This window comes from Dermochelys coriacea, chromosome 6 (assembly GCF_009764565.3).
Source record: "Dermochelys coriacea isolate rDerCor1 chromosome 6, rDerCor1.pri.v4, whole genome shotgun sequence".
Lineage (NCBI taxonomy): Eukaryota > Metazoa > Chordata > Testudines > Dermochelyidae > Dermochelys > Dermochelys coriacea.
In genome coordinates this window covers 109,238,818-109,257,648 of record NC_050073.1, presented here as the reverse complement: position 1 = coordinate 109,257,648, position 18,831 = coordinate 109,238,818, and the positions used below count along the sequence as shown (strand labels likewise).

The 18,831-nt window shown below is 40.8% G+C and overlaps 1 protein-coding gene across 1 annotated transcript in view; it reads right to left on the bottom strand.

The window, feature by feature from the left end:
• Positions 1-3,441: 3,441 nt before the first annotated feature.
• TRMT61A (tRNA methyltransferase 61A) overlaps positions 3,442-18,831 on the bottom strand; it is a 33,828-nt gene continuing 18,438 nt past the window's right edge. Inside the window, 5 exon segments of the mRNA XM_043516659.1 lie at positions 3,442-4,565; positions 4,567-4,596; positions 4,598-4,673; positions 4,676-4,849; positions 14,985-15,251. Of these exon segments, the coding sequence (XP_043372594.1) occupies positions 4,532-4,565; positions 4,567-4,596; positions 4,598-4,673; positions 4,676-4,849; positions 14,985-15,251 (581 nt within the window). The 3' untranslated portion in view covers positions 3,442-4,531.

The window sequence follows — 18,831 nt, the reverse complement described above, 5'->3', positions numbered from 1 at the left end:
GGATGTGCATAGATGACTATCCCTTTGGATAACACTATGCTTGTTGCCAAGGTGGCATGCCATTTTCACAAGGGTGTATAAAAGCTAGCCCACTGCCGATGGATTCAGACAGGGAATCTTGCTAAAACTGCAAGTGCCATCTTCTCTGTAGGTGCTCTACTCTCCAACAGCAATGCCATCTGAGTCTTTACAAGTAGACACATTGATGCTTGCATGTCAAACGACATCCCAACCCCCGCCCCCCCGCCTGGACAGCAGATGAAAGGAAGAGGAGAGCACTTGTGGTTGCCAAAGAAACAGATTGCACTGTATCAGTCACCTGTGAAACCTAGGAGCAGCACCTTGGACCTCTCATGTGCTAGAAGCACATTCCTGCCAACCCCTTGCTTGAAGACAAGCTCATGGCAGGTGATGTTGGGAAGGGAGAGCTCAGCTGCAAGGAGGTGCAGTTATGACATCCACAACGGGCATTCCATCCAAGCAACCAGCCAGCATGTGTTCATTGTGCATATGAAGTTACTTAACTATTTAGGGAACCATCACACTTCAGTGTTTCCAGCTTGTCCCTGTAATTATTTTTACAGGTTTCTCATAGAGTTAATCTAAAAATTCAAAACCATTTTCCAGTAGAAATCAGAAGAACAGTGTTTCATGCTGATATTGTCAACAAAAGGATACTGCGTCATAGGTGAAGGTAAGGGCTGCCTATGACGCCCACTGGGTATTCATTAGTGTTATTTTTAAATCAGCTTCATGGACGATTCATTTGTTCCCTACGTTCATATAACACAGACTAATTCCAATCAGAAGAAATTACGTACAGAGAAAGGAAACAACACAATCTGGCTTCTTTTTCCTGAAACTTGAACAAAGCAATTATTTAAATGCAAACAAGTGACCAGATCCATTTAAATGCTCTCCTTGTTGAGACAGAAGTACCATTTCCCTCTGATGAATATATAGATCTTTCTGTTGTGGTATCCCTCCTACCCCCCTTATTTGACTTGCCACATTTGTGTGTAGGTTGTTGCAGTTCTTATAGTTCTACTGCAATGTCTCTCCCATTTTTCCTCTATTTTCTTTTTCTTTATCTAGTTCTGAAAAGTAGATACATTTTTTAATTGCCTGCTGCACGTAACACCACTGTTGGCTTCAACGGGAGCAGAGTTAGGCTACTGGTGAATGGTTATGAAAATCCTACCCTTTATCTATCTGCCTTTTAAGTGCTGCCCATTATTAAAGAAGAAGGAAACCTAACATCATCTTTTGTCACCACAGCAAGTGATCGGGAGCAGCTGCTACAATCCAGTGGCTGCAGGAGAACACAAGCAGTATCCCAGGCCTGGTTTGTCAGCACTCTGATATAATCAGAAATGCAATACATTGGATTTGTGAAACATCCGCAGAACTTGCTGTCACCATCCCTGGCCTACAGTCTTCCACTACTGGTGGTCCAAGTGCAGCAACGGCAGAATCAGTCTTTTTTTTTTTTAAACAAATGAACACATGGCCTGATTTTTCAGAGGCCCTGCAGCTCCTACTGACGTCAACGGAGAGCCTCACATGCACAGCCCCTCTGAAAACCAGCCTTGTATGACCCAGAGGAGAATAATGCTCCTTGAAGATGTATACTGCTTGCTGCGGGCAGGGGAAGAATATTGACTAACTTTGTGCTGCCCTGTCCCCTTTCAATACAGTTAAAGGGCTTTTACAATCATATTGTCTACAGCAAAGAAATTAAAAGCTAACTTGCACTTACATGATAACAGCTAGACAGGGAATGAGCTGTGATCTCTGGCTAAATATTGCACGGTGGGGTCCTGCTCCATGACTGACATTACCATTATTATACCAAAATAATAATAATACAGTGCCCATGCTGTTATATTTGTTACCCCATATGCCCCAAGCTACCCCATTCCACCTGTTCATTTCATCAACTTGGTACTTCCCATCTCCTAGACTGGGAGCTTTTTGGGACAGGACTGTCATCATATATTTGCACAGCACCCAGCCTAATGGATACAAGATGGCTGTGGCTATTAGATGCTACTGCAATATAAAAGTTCAACAATACTAACTGAAGTAGCACCTCTGACAATCAGCGCACAAAGTGTAGGTGCTGCTAGCGCCAGAATTGTGGAGCAGGAGACAAGGAATGAACACACATTTCGTTTTAGACAGAAGACTAAAAATTGATTCAAAATGGACATCAGAGCCGCAGTGTGTGGGACATAAAGAGGGTGACACCAGTCAGACTTACCCAGAACGAGGCTGGACATAGCTTTGGCAGCATTGAGTGTTAAAAGAAGTTTATAATAAGGGAGATTGTAAAGATGTTTAAATTAGGGATGTTCCTCGCTGCACAGCGGCTATCCAGTTACACAGCCCCTTATCAGTGGAAACTATACTGAATTCTCTCTACTTCCTTCAGCATAAAGGACAGCAGGAAGGGGTATGGGGCTGGACCTGGCTTTCCAAGAATTAACGTGGTTGGTATCTGAAACACAAAGGCCTTTTACCATTAGAGCACCTTAAAAGGTAGAGAAGATCATTCTCCTCTGCTGGAATATTTGCTCTTCTTCAAAATGGGACCAAATCAATGTTCTGTAAAGTCTATGTCAAGACTATGGTTGACTTCAAGGGGCTTTGGATCAGGGTACAACAGAGCCAAGCTTGGTTGTCACTCTGTAAGGGCCTTCAGTATTTCCATTTCAAGTCTGCTTGTGGGACTGAAACTTGGCTTTTTCCTTTTTTGTTCTAACTTAAATGTTAAGTCATTAAAAATGTCTGCATTTAAGAAATAATTTGGATCTTAGAATCCCATTCTTAACTCACCCTGTTGGTCCCAGGTATTTCAGCACACGTGGAATGTAAACCTTGTCACTGTTCTGAGACCCAGCACTACCTCTGCTCAACAAGGTAGGTTAAGGACAGGTTGCAGTCTTAACTTGGCATTTCTCTGTTTTTTTCTGGTTTAAGTTAAGTGAGCATTACTTAAATAGCTTTGTGTTAAAAACGACACACACTCAACTCTATAAACTGATATCTAAGCAAAATGGTATAGCAAAGAAACTAGCTTCCAAGGCCTTAACATTCATAGAGAATAGAATCATATAATTTCAGGAGGAAAGATACATCTGTAGAATTCTTATTATAACAGATTTAATAAACAGAATTGCTTTCGGCCTTTAATCTGTCAACAGTTTATCTATGCTGTCCTGGGTTGGTTGAGCTTTCTTTACCATTACAGATTAGTGTTCTGCTGTGAACGTGTAAAAGCTTAGCTTTGTTTATTTTTGTCAAGAACAGGGAGAAAAACGGGTTCAAATGTTCATACAACAGTTTGCAATAAAAAGAACGTGCCAACATGGACAGTGTATTTGTTTGCAGAAAATAAAACATACAGGGAAGCAATGAGCAGAGAGATATTACCAGTGGTTGAGAAGAACATAATAGAGACTTTATTTAAAAAAAAAAAAAAAAAAAGGAAAGAGAGGCATGTAGAGCCTCAGAAATATGTACAATAATTTTAATCCGTAAATACAAAATTTAATCTGATGTTCAAAATAGATCAACCACACCAAAACTTTATATAAGAGACCAAATAAAAAGGGTCTAGTAAATTAATGCTAATGAAGATTTATGATTTACTACATCAACTGTTACAATTATTAAGAGATAAATCCTGCCAATTGTAATTTTCCATCATTTAGTTGTAGCAGGGTCAATAACATAACACTTATTAAAAAAAACAAAAAACAACAGAACTCAGATACATTGACAAAGTGGTGTTTAAGTAACATTAAAAACACATGTGGTAAATTCTCACAATTGACTTACGAAAAGTGAAAGCAGCAGCTCAATCATAAGACTTTAGTATGAATGAGCCACCGTGGCTGAAGCCTCTATAATGATGTTCCCAATATATCTTATAAACCAGATCCAAACAGTTACATGCTTGTGAGATCAGTATAATCTATGATTACTAGATGCCAGTTTGGGATGGAGAGAAAGAGACCATGTTCTTGAACACACTGCAAATAATCTTCTGTGCAGCCAAATACTGTTCCAGGGAAACACCCGTTCTATGATGCTCAATGTGACTGCTGTATGAGCTCACAACTTCAGCATCTAAAATGAGTCAATGAGGATCTTCCAAAGATCCAAAGAATGACATAAATACTAAATAACTTAAGAAAAAACAAACCAAAAAAGCCCCCAAACAGTGTCTGATGAGGGTGGGGAAATCAAGAAAGGATTGCAAAAAATAAAAGAAAACAGCCAATTTTAAACAAAACTATCAGCAAGTGGCTTATTTTGCAAATTCCAATGAATTGCCATAGCTATTAATTTATTTCTCTGACAGAAACAGAGTGCTGTTCCAGACCTGCAAACTTCTGTCTATGCTGGGCTGGTTAGTGCATGTGTTATTTAAACAAAGCATATTCCAAATGGAACTGACTATATATGGAATTCCCTGACGAGTAAAAGTTTGGATGACCTTAAAAAACAAAAAACGCAAAGTATGCTAAAATAGACTTTTAGTAGCAAAGGTCAGATACAGTATGACCCACCATTTCCTTGAGTGGCACAACTTTTAAACTGGGCAGTTCCCTGCTGCAGAATACCATATAAGCTACCTTGATTTGATTGGTTGCTGCTGTCAAACCAGTGCTAGAATTATCCTCGGGTTTTCCAAGGTCAGGGATTTGCAAGCTAATTGTCTAACATTGTACTCGAAGAAGAATTTCCAAAGTGTTAATCTCAGTAAAACCATGTTCTTCCATAGCCAGGCAGGTTCTTTGAACTTGTTCAATGCAAGGGGAGAAGGAGCAGATGCGACCACCTACAAAATAAGACAGGCAGTGGGGAGAGAGGAAAACAAACAACTTAAAATCTTAGCCAAATCTTTCAGTTATGCAAAGCAAACTTTAGTACAGTGCACATACATAATTAAAAGATCGAATATGCCTAAGAGATAAAGATCTCCAAGAAGATAACTATGCCATTACAGAGTCAACATAAAAATGACAGGTTTCAGAGTAGCAGCCATGTAGTCTGTATTCGCAAAAAAGAAAAGGAGTACTTGCGGCATTAGAGACTAACAAGATGATTTACAAGATGCTTCAGCCCACTTTATAAGTACAAATATGATGACAGATAATCCATTTGGAATACACACTTGTCCATGATTTTAGTCATGGTCGGCTGTAGAGCTGATCACTTTAGACTGCTGAATTTCTTGGAATCAACACACATGACCCCTGGACTGATGCACTAAACTGAAGTTAACTCACAAAGTTGAAAGAGTTCTAACCTGCTCACATTACAGCATTGCCTTATAATAAAAAGCACACACACAAAACTGGCTCTCTTTATTTGAGACAGAGATGGTATGTGTAGACAGAACAAGTAATTTCTTGATGGAGTGTTATTAAAGCTTCACCCTTCTAGTCAAGCAAGCTCTTCTCATCTCCTGATTATTAAATTCAAAACACATTGTAAAAGGCAACCCTATGTGGGCTTACTGATTGTTAGATCAGGCAGCTTCATGGCATATGCATCAAAACCTTTGCAACACAAGACAAGACAAGTATTTTTAGCCCCTCTCCCCACCTTTTCATTAGCCCCAATGTCAACTTTAGAGCTGGGAATAGCACGATTCAGATTTACTCTAAAAAAGCCACAGCCAAATAAGATCAAAGAATTATAGAGACACCGTCTACCATAAATCCATAAATTTATATCGGGGGAGGGGAATGACGGAAGAACACAAAAGCTGAAGCTATAATATTTTCAGATGTATATCGATCTGCTTTGCATTCCTTCCCATCTCTCTCTCATGCTTCACATCTACTAACCCAGGCAAACCTCCTAATCACAGTTATGTAAGCAGTTAAAGAACCCAAGTATTTGACAGCAAAGCATCCTGCTAAAAATAGAAGCTAAACTGGTCCCACACAAGGACTGGTTTATGACATTTTTTTTTGTTTTTAAAGCTACAGATCTAAAAAAAGACCGTGTCAGGTTTGAATGCAAGAGCTACTGTAATGCCCCAGTCACTGTGCAGCAATGATGTGCCGGATGGTAATTGGGGGAGAATTCTTTCCGTGACCATTAATCCATTCTGCAGTAAATAGATTTCAGATTGGATTTTATTTTAGCCTTCTAATAGAGTCTTCCTTGTCAATGGTACTTATCACACATCTTCAAAACAAAGCAGCTTTTTGTCAAGCAATTCCCCAAAGTCACAATTAAAAAAACAAATCAAATAATCACCTGCAAAAGTGACTTTGGGATGCTGTGTAATCCACAAAGCCTGATGATTGCAATTTAGTTGCACATCCATATAGCTAATACCAATGAAACAAGATGTTATATGGATTAACCTGCATGGCTATCAAAATTACTCTGAAGCTGACAGGATTTTTTCGGGGGGGGGGGGCGGGGGAGGGGACAACTAGTACATATTTCTACTACAGTCTTTGTAGACATTACTGCAAAGAGGACAAGCTGGGAGGGGAATTTCTGTTATATAATTAGAAAGCTAGTACGATATATGCATGTTGTAAAGAAAGACATTACATTCTCATTGTGTAGGAAACCAAACAAGCGTCTAACTTAGTTAAATGTCATTTTACAATAAACTCTTTGTCTTCAGAGAAAGCAGTTGCAGAGAAATCAGTGTTCTACTAGTGCTTCATTCAGTCTTTTCTTTTTTGGTGGTTTAAGCAACAAAGCGAAGGTGCTTTACATTTATAGTAAAGATTCTGCTGATTTATTTGGACTCTGAAGATTTCAAGATGGCTTTAGATATACAAATCTGCATTACTTGCCAAAAACATGAAGCCTGCAAGCAGCTGTTGCAATACTGGCCATTGGCAGTTCTTATCAATCCTTGAAACCACCACAAGATGCATTTTTGTTTCATGGGGTGATTAGCTGACCACAGAATGTCTATACCAAATTTGGTGATGATTACCAAAACAAACACTGACCGCCCACACACTAGACTGTTTATAGAGCAGGGGGATTACACAAATCGTGTGTTCAAACCACCTGGTGGTAAAGGAAGAACGTGTTTGAAATAACTAAGATAACATGCAGAAGGGAAATGCAGAACAAGGATCACATTGCTTAGTGCACTATGGGAAGGCGCTCAGATATTACAGTCATGAAGGCAGTATAAGAACCTGTATGTTGTTTTCAGTTTTTCTACTTATTTTGGATTACCTATGTCCTCTTGTTATTAAATAGAAGATGTACCCCATACACACACCTAAAAAGAAGCCTAGGTGTAGTAACTACAAAGCATCTTGCTTTAAGTCTTCTACAAGTTGGGAGAAGGATCCCACATACTTTTTCCTGTACAGACCAGCCAGCAGGACGGATTTGACTTTTATGATGTTGGACTTGCTTAGGGGAAGTTCAGCGGAGCTTAGTGAAAGGCTGGAAGGGATTCAGGCTACCATTCTGCAAGCAAATAAGAGATTTGAGGGTTGGGGAGAAACAATATGAAAGACTGAGAAGCTTTGATTGACATGGTATTTCTGCAGTAGGGAAAACACTGGCGCTTGAGACATATAACTGCTCATCTGAAAACTGGCTCAGCCTAAGAAAAGATGTGAGGCTTGCTGATAGGACAGAGGTCAAAAGGCTTCCCCCGCCACATCAAGTTATGGAAGTGCTGGGGATGAATAGTTTTGACAGTGGGTTGCATTGTGCATCATACCCTTTGGATTATCAGCTATGCATCACTGGGTACATTACAGTCGTCATACAGATGTAAATCTAGTTTCCAGCATTCACAGTTCTTATGAGCCCTGTTGTCCTTTAGACATCAAGAGGCATTTAGAGTTTAAGAGACTGGACTTTGCATTACTTTGTTCTGCCACGTTGAGGAGTCCTTCATGAATGGAGTAAAGACATGGGCTCCCCATTCGCTTGCATGCACACTGCTCTGATTCTGAACAACTGGGGTGGACTGGACCCAAAAGCTCAAACTTCTTAACTGAGTTTGGCTCATTTGAGTGCTTTTCTTTGAGAAAATCTACTGCTACTAAATTTGTTTAATGAGATCTATGTGTCATCATAAATTGATAGAGTAATTATCTGAGATTAATCCTGCTCACATTGGGAATCTGTGTGAGCTTTTTGATCTGAGGCGCTGTCTAAAAATGTATGTTTATTCATGTATAATGCATCTGACAAGTACTACAGTTGAGGGGAAGAGAATAAGGAGTCTGTATGAAAGCGCCCACCCTTCATGTTACAGGCAGTGAATTTGTTGGAAATGTTTAACGCAGAGATTAAATCTCACCAGGCTGTAGGCTGGGAATGAGTCCATAGGGTGGCTGGCAGCCACTATAAATAAGTAGGGGATTGAGAGTTTACAGAAGTCAAAGCACAGCTCAGGTTGGAAAGATTAGAGAGAGAGAGACAAAAAGAGGGTGGGGGTAAGAGATAATACTTGGCACCTACATAGTGCTTTGTATGTTCAAAGCACTGGACAGACATCTAATTAATAAAGAAGGGGCAGATCCAGACATCCTTAGTAAGGGCCAGTGTCTGTTCTTGGTCACTTAAGTGAAAACTTAGAGTAACTCTGCTGACTTCAAGAGTAATTCCAAATTTACACCGAAATAGAGCAGAGCAGAATTTGGCTCTTGGTTATTTGTCTGAGCAATGATGAACATCTCCTTGCAGTCAAGAGAAATTTTGCTAAAATTCTGAGCTGGTATTTCTAGATATTGCCCCAGTTAAAGAAAAACTGGCAATGCCCTCCCTCCCTTTCACAAGAATTCCAATGCACATTTAATATTCAAAAGGATACATAATATAAAGACAAATTATGCACTCTTGTCTTTTGCAGGTTCTCTCTTCTAGATAGGTGCTCTGCTAGGTTGGTTTGCCACTGATGTGTTCTGAAAGATTATGAGCAGAGAATCTGGAGTTAGCAAAGCACCATTAAGTTCCACATGAAGGGGCCAATTATTCTGAACTTTGAAAGTGATTCTGTGATGTAGGAGATGCAATATGTCATTTTATTTTTCTTAGGAAAAAGCATAATTCACAGTGTTTATGGATTTCAGTGTAGTGTCACAATAAGAACACTAAATTACAAGGATCTCAGAAAAAAAAACAGGCACTAATAGTTTGTGGGGGCAAGGCAGCAGCGTCACAGAAAAGCATCACTATGGCATTTACTCTGTGCTAGTAGGATACTAAAAATATTGCATTTCCAATGTGGACAGGATGTCCTTTAAGCAAGTGTGCACGTGGGTGATGCAATGAAATTAGAGGATCCGGTTGTCAGAGAAAATGAAAGATCTCTTGATTCAGAAAATATTCACTGAATTATTTGCTAGACTGTTAACCCAGAGTTTTATGTACAATTTTCTGCAGACCTGGTTTTAATATTTTTTGGAGGTGGGTGCATTCCCAAAAGGCATTGGATAAGAGTCAGCTGTTATTGCACCACTGTGTGCAAGGTTGGCCTGAGGGGTTGCGAGGGGGTATTTCAGGTTTGTTCCATCCCTGTTTCCTGCGGTAGGAGCAGCATAGCTCAACTGCTTGGGCCTCTGGTTCATACATAGTTACTCGTATTTTAAGAAATGTCCACAGCTGTGGGACTGGTGCTGCTGTGAGACTCCCACCTACTGTGGGGCTATATGTGGAGTCCACTGAATCTGAGCACTTATGTAGGGCTTTGTAATCAGTAAGTGTCACAACATCCCTGTGAAGTGTGTAGAATACCTGTTTTACAAATGGGGTAACTAAGGTCGGAAGGCTATAGGACTTGACCAGGGCCAAAGAGGGAAGCTGTGTCACAGCTAGGAGTAGAATGCAGGAGACTTGCTACTCTTGTTCTCCATCCTGTGCCTGACCCACTAGACCACATGGCCTCTCACACTACAGCCTCCCCTCTGTGGCTTTGTTTATATGGTTTTTTAACCTCAAGTTAATAGATTGCTATTTAATTCAAGGCAGCTAACACATTTGCAAAGGCTAGCTGACACTCTACAAAGGTTTATTCCAGGGGGCAAATTTTTGTAGTGGATCCTGGAACAAAGTTATGTGGCAACAAAAGCATCATCAAAAGTTTGAGTATTGTGTGCCCTGGGGGAGGATGGTCTTCTAGTTAGGGTGCTTGTCTGCTAGATTTAATTCCCTGCCCTGCCACGGACTCTCTGTGTGACCCTGCGCGAGTCTTTTATTCGCTCTGTGCCTCAGTTCCCCATCTGTAGAATGGGGATAACAGCATCTCCCTATTTCAAAGGGTGCTATGATTATAAACCCATTGAAGACTACAAGGTGCTCAGATACCACAATGACAAGGTCTTCAGTATTTATAATAGCCAAGAGTGTCTGTACTAGCCTGTAAAAATGTGTTAGCAACCTCTAGTTAATTGGCAAGTAATTAACTTGAGGTTAACCCATGTAAACAAGTCCTCTGTGACTCAAGTTCACAATTACTGCCCTGTAGAGGAATCACCTCAATTGCAGGTGACCAGCTGGGATGGAGCTTGCAGCAAACCCTACTATTATTAGCATCAGTCCTTATGTAACTGACAACTCCCCAGCACCGTCTGGTCAGGAGTCTTCCTCACCGACCCCCAAATTGGGAAAAACCCATGGCATGGTTTTCACTTCTCCCTAGGCCAACCCTGGATGGCTGTAGGCAGGGGACCATGAATAATCTATGAGGCTCAGGAAAAAAAGTCAGTGAAACCTTTTTGCAGGGTGGAAACAATGTTCACTGAAGGTTCTTTAAAACTGAAAGCTGAGGTAAGCCCAATGCTGATAATTCCTTACCCTCCTCACAAGCCTGTTGGGAGGGATTATGTAATATTTTTATAGATGCTGTCTGAGAGAATAATGTGGCCTAACAGATAATGATTACAACACAACATTCTATATCGTTGTGCTGGGGAAAAATAGGAGCAAAAGCCCTGTTTTAAACCTATTTTGAACAAAGAAAAAGTTCTTGGGAAGAAAAAGAAAGAATACTCTGATGAAGTGCAGAGCATCGGAGTTGTACTGTATTTTAGGTAGAGGAACAGACATAAGCCCTCAGAGGAAGACTTTTAGAGGAACTTTTCACTGACAAGGCATCACCTCAGTGGACCAATTATCTGCCCTGGCCAAGCACCACAATAGGCTGCTAACACTGTGTCATCTGTCTGAGTTGATATCTTAAGATTAACTGTGCAATTTTCTTTCTTTTAATTAATGGGTGTGTGCCATTGAAGTTGAAGCAGAAAGTTTGGATAAAAGGGTTAACACTGCACACACACAAAAAAAGGGATTGTTTCTATAAGTTCAGTACTCAGATTGTTGATCTAAGCAGCATCAACAATTGGTTTATAAGACAAGGATCTTGAATAAAACCCACTGAACATACAGCTGTACTTCGCATGCATCATTACAAGAAAATTTAAAAGCCTGCATGAACACAATTATAGAAGCAAGCTTCTGACTAGTCTTCTGCAGCCTTGAAAGCACTGGATAACATTTACAATGGAGGGAAAGGAGGTTGGGAAATTAATATTAGAAAGCTTTGGTTCAACACTATTCAGCTGTTAGTTTCCTGTAAGTAACAAGTTCCACAATATCTAGGAACTACATACAGTCAGGTTATTTTTGTTAAATTATGGAGCTATAGTGACAGATTTCTAGCTTTGTTTTTTTGATTCAGCCTGTAGGGGTTAATAAAATCTTTGCCAAAAATCAAGGTCAGACACTGTGAACAGCCGCCATTACTGTGAAAAAACATCAATCAGCAGATGCTGCCAAGGAAAGAGCATAGGTCTGGGAATGGAAGCAAGGCGGCAGTGACGCACTGCCGAGTCACTGAGATATTAGAAGGCAATGTTTTTTGCTGAAAGTATGAAAAGTGAGAAGGATGCAGCTAAGGTGCAGAGGAGTCTGAATGGGCACAGAGCCCATCATTAACAACAAATAAGGGGCTTTGAGCCACAAACCCACTGGCCATTTTATTCTCCGAGCTCTCTACAATATAGCAGTGCTTTAAACGGGAGGTCAGGACAATCATGAGTGATAAATGTATCCTTTAAACAAGACTATTAACCTCCAGCATATGAAAATAATGAACTACAGATATTTAGAGTTTGGGACTGAGTAGAGGAGGAAAAATAAATACTTATCTTAAGGCTCTGTTGAGCATGTACTCTAAAAGTTAGCTCTTAATACCCTCCTAGATGATGTTTTTATTACAAATACTGGTTTTGTTGTGTTTTGTTTTTTTAAGGAGAAGACCAGAGAACGGAGGTGTCTAAGAGCTGTCGGCTTATTCCAGTCTTCATTTTAAGCATATGTTCTTAAGACTTTAAGAAATAAAATGACTACAATCCAACAGCATTGTTGTAATTTTTATATTGTGCATTGTGGCCATCTTACTTAGAATAAAATCTCCTGTATGAATAGCTTATATTTGACCGCACATAGGGAGGGATGTGTGGGAACGCATTTTCTCTAATGATAATTACCACTCAACTCATCACTGAGAGTTTAGGTGAGTAAAGACTCTAAAGTGTACCCAGTATTCCCACTGCAGAATAGCTTTTGATTATGTGAAATCAGACAACAAAAGGCACCTTCAAATATTCTGTTGGGGGTTTTCAGTCACCTTGCTAGCACTTTTTAGCTTTCCAAAATATATAAACAATCACCATTGTTTCCAGTTATACAATACCCACAAAAGTAATAGATTTTCATCACTGATAATGGAAAAGCTACTTCATATTGCAGCATAAATCAGTCTTCAGCACAACAAGCTAGCACAAAACCCAACTGATGAGTCTTAGGGTATGTTTACACTTCACACTAAGTCCAGGCTCGGACTCAGGTTTGAGTCCCAGCCCCCGTTCCATCCATACACAAATCAGTCTGCCTTAGGTCAGCAAGCACTCAGGACCTGGCTCCTAGAACCTTGTTGGGGGGTGGGGGCGGGAGGGAAATGGTGTCAGAACCTAAGTACTGCTGTACCTCAAGTCCAAGCCCTGCCAGGGTGGACGTAGCACAAGCTACAGACCCAAGTCAGAAGGTCTGCGTAGTGCAGTATGCACACATTAGCATGGATGAGAAACACAGGTCCAACAACTGTAAACCCAAGTTTACAATGCAGTTTGGACACTCAAGTGCAGGCTTAGAAACACTGAGTCCACAAGCCCAGACGCCACTGTTCCAGGCTTAGTGTGCCGTATAGACATACCTTTAGAACACTGTCAGTTCTCAGGTATTGTGGTTTGTTTACAATGATCCTAACTACAAAAGGGGATTTACAATTTTGCCTTTCTACTGGTATGCAATACACAGAAACCTATAAGCAACCACATGACATTTTTTCTCCTTTGCACGGGTAACTGGATGCTATATTACAGCACACAATAAGGTATAGCTCCAGATCTACATAAATAAATCAGCTTTCCAGGATCTCAAACACTGGAATGTTCCAAGGATTCTAAGCCTAGAAAGGCTCAAGCATGGCTACTTAGCAGTCTTAACATATACTGACTAAATAATTCAAGTTGTACTGTGCAATGCAGCTCCTTCATCTGAACTGAGGGATCAGCTGAGTATTATGCTCACTGGATTAGATAATTTGAGCATGGGAAGGGCATTACACAGCGCAGTGTGAATTAGTTTCTCTCTCAGCAGACGCTGGAAGCAGCTATGAATACAGCTGTAACCCTTGCAAGCACAGGACACTATGGGATTTTTTGTTTGTTTGTGTGCAATTTTAAAGTCTATGTTGTTTTTGGCAAACTGTTAGAAATTTTTCAGTGGCAGCTGAGGGAACTCCACACATAGGCCATGAATCAGCCAGGTTCTTAACATGTGCAGAACTTTAAGTACATGCTAAAGTCCCCTTGTCCTAAATGTGACCTAAGAATGTACTTCAAATTAGGCACACTTCAGCATGTGATCAACTAAGTCCCTTGCTGAATCAGGACTCTAGGGTGCTCCGCATCGTGCAGGAACAGACTCTTGATTAGAAGAGCTCTCTTTGTGGCTAAACGAGAGCATTTGGTAAGGACATCACAACTCATCCAAGGCCTTGTCTACACAGGAATGTTTTTTTTGTTATAAGTTAAGGTGTGACTGTAAACCAGTGGTTCTCAACCTATTTACCATTGTGGGCCGCACATGCAACTCTCTGTCTGTAATGTGGGCCGCATCCACACAATATATTTACACCACTTGTATAGCCCTGAGGATGTCACATGGGCCACAGCTGTGTGCTGATTTGCCTACAAGCAGCCCACAGGTTGAGAACTGCTGCTGTAAACCAACAGAGACTGCCTAACACACTTATTCCAGTATAACAGTGGCTTTATTCAGTTTACGTTACGTTGCTTATACCAGAATAAGAGTGTTCATGAAGGGGCTTATATCAGTATAACTGTACCAGTGTAACAGGTAAAACTTTCCCATGAAGAAAAGCCCTAGGATCCCACTCTCATTGACATCAATGACAAAATTCCCACCAACTCTAAAGGGGTAGGATAGAGAAAGAAAGTGAGTGAGTGTGCTTAAGTAAAACCACTTCTCTCCAGGGATTATATACGTGCTGTCTATCGAATCTCTCCGACCCAAAACCACACACACCTTTTCAGTGAAATGTCAGAGATTTGCTTTCGTCAGTTATGTTACTAGTTCTTCCCACACACTCTTGGAGCCATTAGAATATGCTTGACAGAGGTTCAAAAGCTTTTTATATGTGCCACATGACAGCTGCAGCAACTGTCACAGAAACCTGTGGGAGAATGTTGTTTTTCTTCTGTTAAATCTTTCTCTGTAAATGTGAAGACTTTTTTGTAGACTGAGAAAAAGACACCAGACTTGACACCAGAATGGAGATCACACAACAGAATGGGGATACCCCTAACATGTAGGCTCAAAGGCAGAAACCATGCACCCCACACCAAATATACATTGATGTACACAAGAGAAGATACCTTCAATTTTTAATGCCGATTTTGCATGTCCTATAGCTTCCCACGGTGACGGAATGTCTAGGAACACTGCATCTGCAACATTCGAGACCCCAAACCCGTTTTTACAGACATCCTGATTCTTCACTGTAACCAGGTGTTCTACTTTATGCTCCTGGAACTCCTCCTTCGCTTTCTCTGCCCTCTGTTGGTGGAACTCCACTGTGTACAGATGCCCTGTGGGAGCCACTGTCCTGATGATAGCATGAGAAAGGGAACCACTTCCGGTACCTAAGCAAAAAAAAACCCAAACAGTTTTGAAACATTTCTTGACATGAAGCTCTAAGTGACTGTAGAATTGTCTTCCCAGGGAATCAGCATGTGTAGGGCTGTCCAAATTCACAGCCATGAAAACATGTCACGGACTGTGAAGTCTGGTCTTGTGTGTGCTTTTACCCTATACTACACAGATTTCACAGGAGGAGACCAGCATCTCCCAAATTGAGGGTCCTGACCCAAAAGGGAGTTGTAAGGGGGTCACAAGAATATTTTAGGGGCACTGTAATATTGCTACCCTTACTTCTGTGTTGCCTTCAGAGCTGGATGGCTAGAGAGCAGAGGTTGTTGGCTGGACACCCAGCTCTGAAGGCAGAGCCACTGCCAGCAGCAGCGCAGAAGGATGGCATGATATGGTATTACCACCCTTACTTCTGCACTGCTACCTTCAGAGCTGGGTGGTTAGAGAGCAACGGCTGCTGACTGAGGACCCAGCTCTGCCCGCAGCAGTGCAGAAGTAAGGGTGGCAATACCATATCTTGCTGTCCTTACTTCTGCGCTGCTCCTGGCCAGCAGCCACCGCTCTCTAGCTGCCCAGCTCTACAGTAACCTTGCAACCCCCACCCCCGCCCCAACTCCTTTTGGGGTCAGGATCCCTACAATTACAACACTGTTAAATTTCAGATTTATATAGCTGAAATAAGGAAATTTATGATTTTTAAAATCCTATAACCATTAAATTGAGCAAAGTGGACCATAAATTTGGCAGGCCCTAAGCATAAGCCCAGATGCTTGGAATATTTTAAAAACTAGAATAAATAAAACCATTAGTAAAATTTATAACAGCACACAGCCCTATGTTAGCGGGAAGATGGACTAGATGTTTAGATTCTATGAACACTGAACAAAACCCACGTGGGACTTGAATATTTTCCTTTAATCTTTTCTTTATGAATTTCCCCCCTTTCTTTCTGGTTCAGTGTTTACAGAAGGCAATTTCCCCCTGGGACCCCAAATCACTTGTTGAGCCAACAAGTGAGTTGAGAATGAAAACTAGATTGTACGGAAAGCACCTACCTATAACTGTGACAGGAGATATAGGAATAAATGGGTAAATAAAACAAACTACAGGAACATGAATCACAGGTTCTCCAACCATTATCCAAGACTTCTTTTTTGGGGGAAAAAGTCAAGAACAAATTTTTAAATCTCACTTAAGACTTTATTGAAACAAAAGGTGAAATTTTGCTGACAAGTAACAACATTTGAAAGCCCTATTTGTGTCCATACAAGTAAAGCCCTTCAGGACAAAAACCCTATCACTTACTGTTAATGCTTCTTAGTCTTCAGTGCTACGTATATTCAAGGTGCTATAGGCCAAATCCCTGTGAGGTGCTGAGTGCCCTCAATTCCCACTTAAGTCAGTGAGAGTTAAGGGTACTAAGCACCTTGCAGTATAGTGATCTACAAGATCCTGGATCAGCTAGGTATGTAAGTACATACCTAACTTTAAGCATGTGAATAATTTCAATGAAGTCAAATAGAACTACCCACATGCTTGGGGTCAGGTATGGGCTTGAGTACCATACTGAACTGGGGCCTACATCAATAAACCATAGGATTTTGTGCCATACTGATTTAGGGAAGGTTTTAAAAAATGACCCTCTGCCCTCTTGAATAAACAGATGGATGACTAAGCAGCAATGCTTTAATAAAAACAACCCAAAACTACTAAACCTCTTCACACTACAGACTACCCACCTAAATTTTAATTTAAAACAAAAAACAAAAAACCAAACACACCAAAAAAAACCAACAACAAAAAACCCCTACCACCTCAAATTTGTTTTTTCATTTTCATTTGACAGAAACACAGGATTCTAAGTTGTACTTTGGTTTGTAGTCCTGTAATCAGAACACATTTATCCCGCAGAAATTAAAGAAAATTCATACCCAGCCCAGCTGCCTAATGGGAGTAATTTTTGACTGCCATGCAGCAAACCAGAGTTGAATGGTTGGTCCAGGATTCTTGCTCCCTGGCCAGAGAGGGGTGGGAATATTGAGGTGGTATTGCACTCTCTTGACCCGTGGAGAAAGAGAGACATTAGGACTTTAAATGTAGAGCCCAGGGGCGAAATTCATCACTAGAATAAGCAACTCCAGTGCAGGTTCAAAGATGCATCCCTGTTTACGCCAGCAAGGAATCTAGCCCCAGATATCTGCAATGAGATACAGAGCTCTACCAACAGGCTTAAGTAGCATCACTGCGCAACCCCTATCCGAATCCTGGTGGCTGTGATAAGGGGGTGAGGCAAGGAGAGACAAGGAATGGGTGATCCCTGGCATTCTGATACAGACCCAGGCCACTGCCAAGGGAATAATAATATCTAGCTCTTATATAGCACTTTTTGTCAGTAGATCTCAAAGCACTTTACAAAAAAGTGGTATCATTATACTCATTTTACAGATGGCAAAACGGAGGCAAAGAGGAAGTGATTTGCTCGAGGTTACCCTGTGGGTCAGTGGCAGAGCCAGGAATAGAACCCAGGTCTCCTGAGTCCCAATTCAGTACGCTATCCGTTAAGTCACACTGCACCCCAAGGGAAAGTGTCTGGTGCCTGAAGTTCTTCCCTGCAGACATTTATCAAAGGAAAAATTAGCCCATCTACGTCGACATTAAAAAACACACTAGGCAAGAGCCAATTAACATGTGCACCCAAGAAACAGTATACGGGTATTTTATCTATGAGTTGTAGAAGCATACACAAGCATTCCCACCTCTTAAAATGGATTCTTATATGGTAAACAGGATACTATTAGAACTCACTAATATATGTGTACAGCAGTGTAATACTATCTTCTGATTGATTTTTAGGACAATAGCAATGAGCTATTGATCACGAGATGCTAAAGTGACTGAAATCCAGTCCTAATGTCTCCTGCCAGAAGGCATGATTGTGTGACAGAACTTTTGCAGCCCCTGGGAATGTAATTATTTTACCTTCCACCTGGCTAATGTTGCACCTTCTTTGGATCTATCCCCAATTTAGCTAAAGAAGCAAACAGAAGGACTGTCAGCACATCTGTGACATAAGCAGAAAAGGAGGCAGCTTGTGTGTATCTCGTTTCCTTCGTCATATTCTTTTACATTTTTAATGATCTTCCTTTTAAATCTGCTCTTAAAACACCACAGAAGATGTTGTTTTTCTCCTTTCTAGGATCCCCCACAAATGCTCCAAGCCGAGATCAGAACAAAAACAGGATGTTAGATGTTGAATTTAAAGGGAGGCATTTGCAGGTGCCTATTCTGAACAGGGCAATTCCTTAAGTGAAGTTACCAGGAATCACTTTGTCATTACTTGAGTACTATGAACGTAAGAAGAATACATGTAACCATATCAAATTCCATTATACTAATGTCATCAACGCTCTCCTTTCTAAAGATGCTCACAGGCAGACCTTTCTGCCAACATTCTCGGCTTCCCATTGTTATGAGAACAAAGTGTTTATGAGTCACAGAACCTTGCAGAAATTTGCTTTCCTAAAGGGACTGAACATTATGGACCCAATTCTGTGAAGTGCTGAGTGCCTGCCC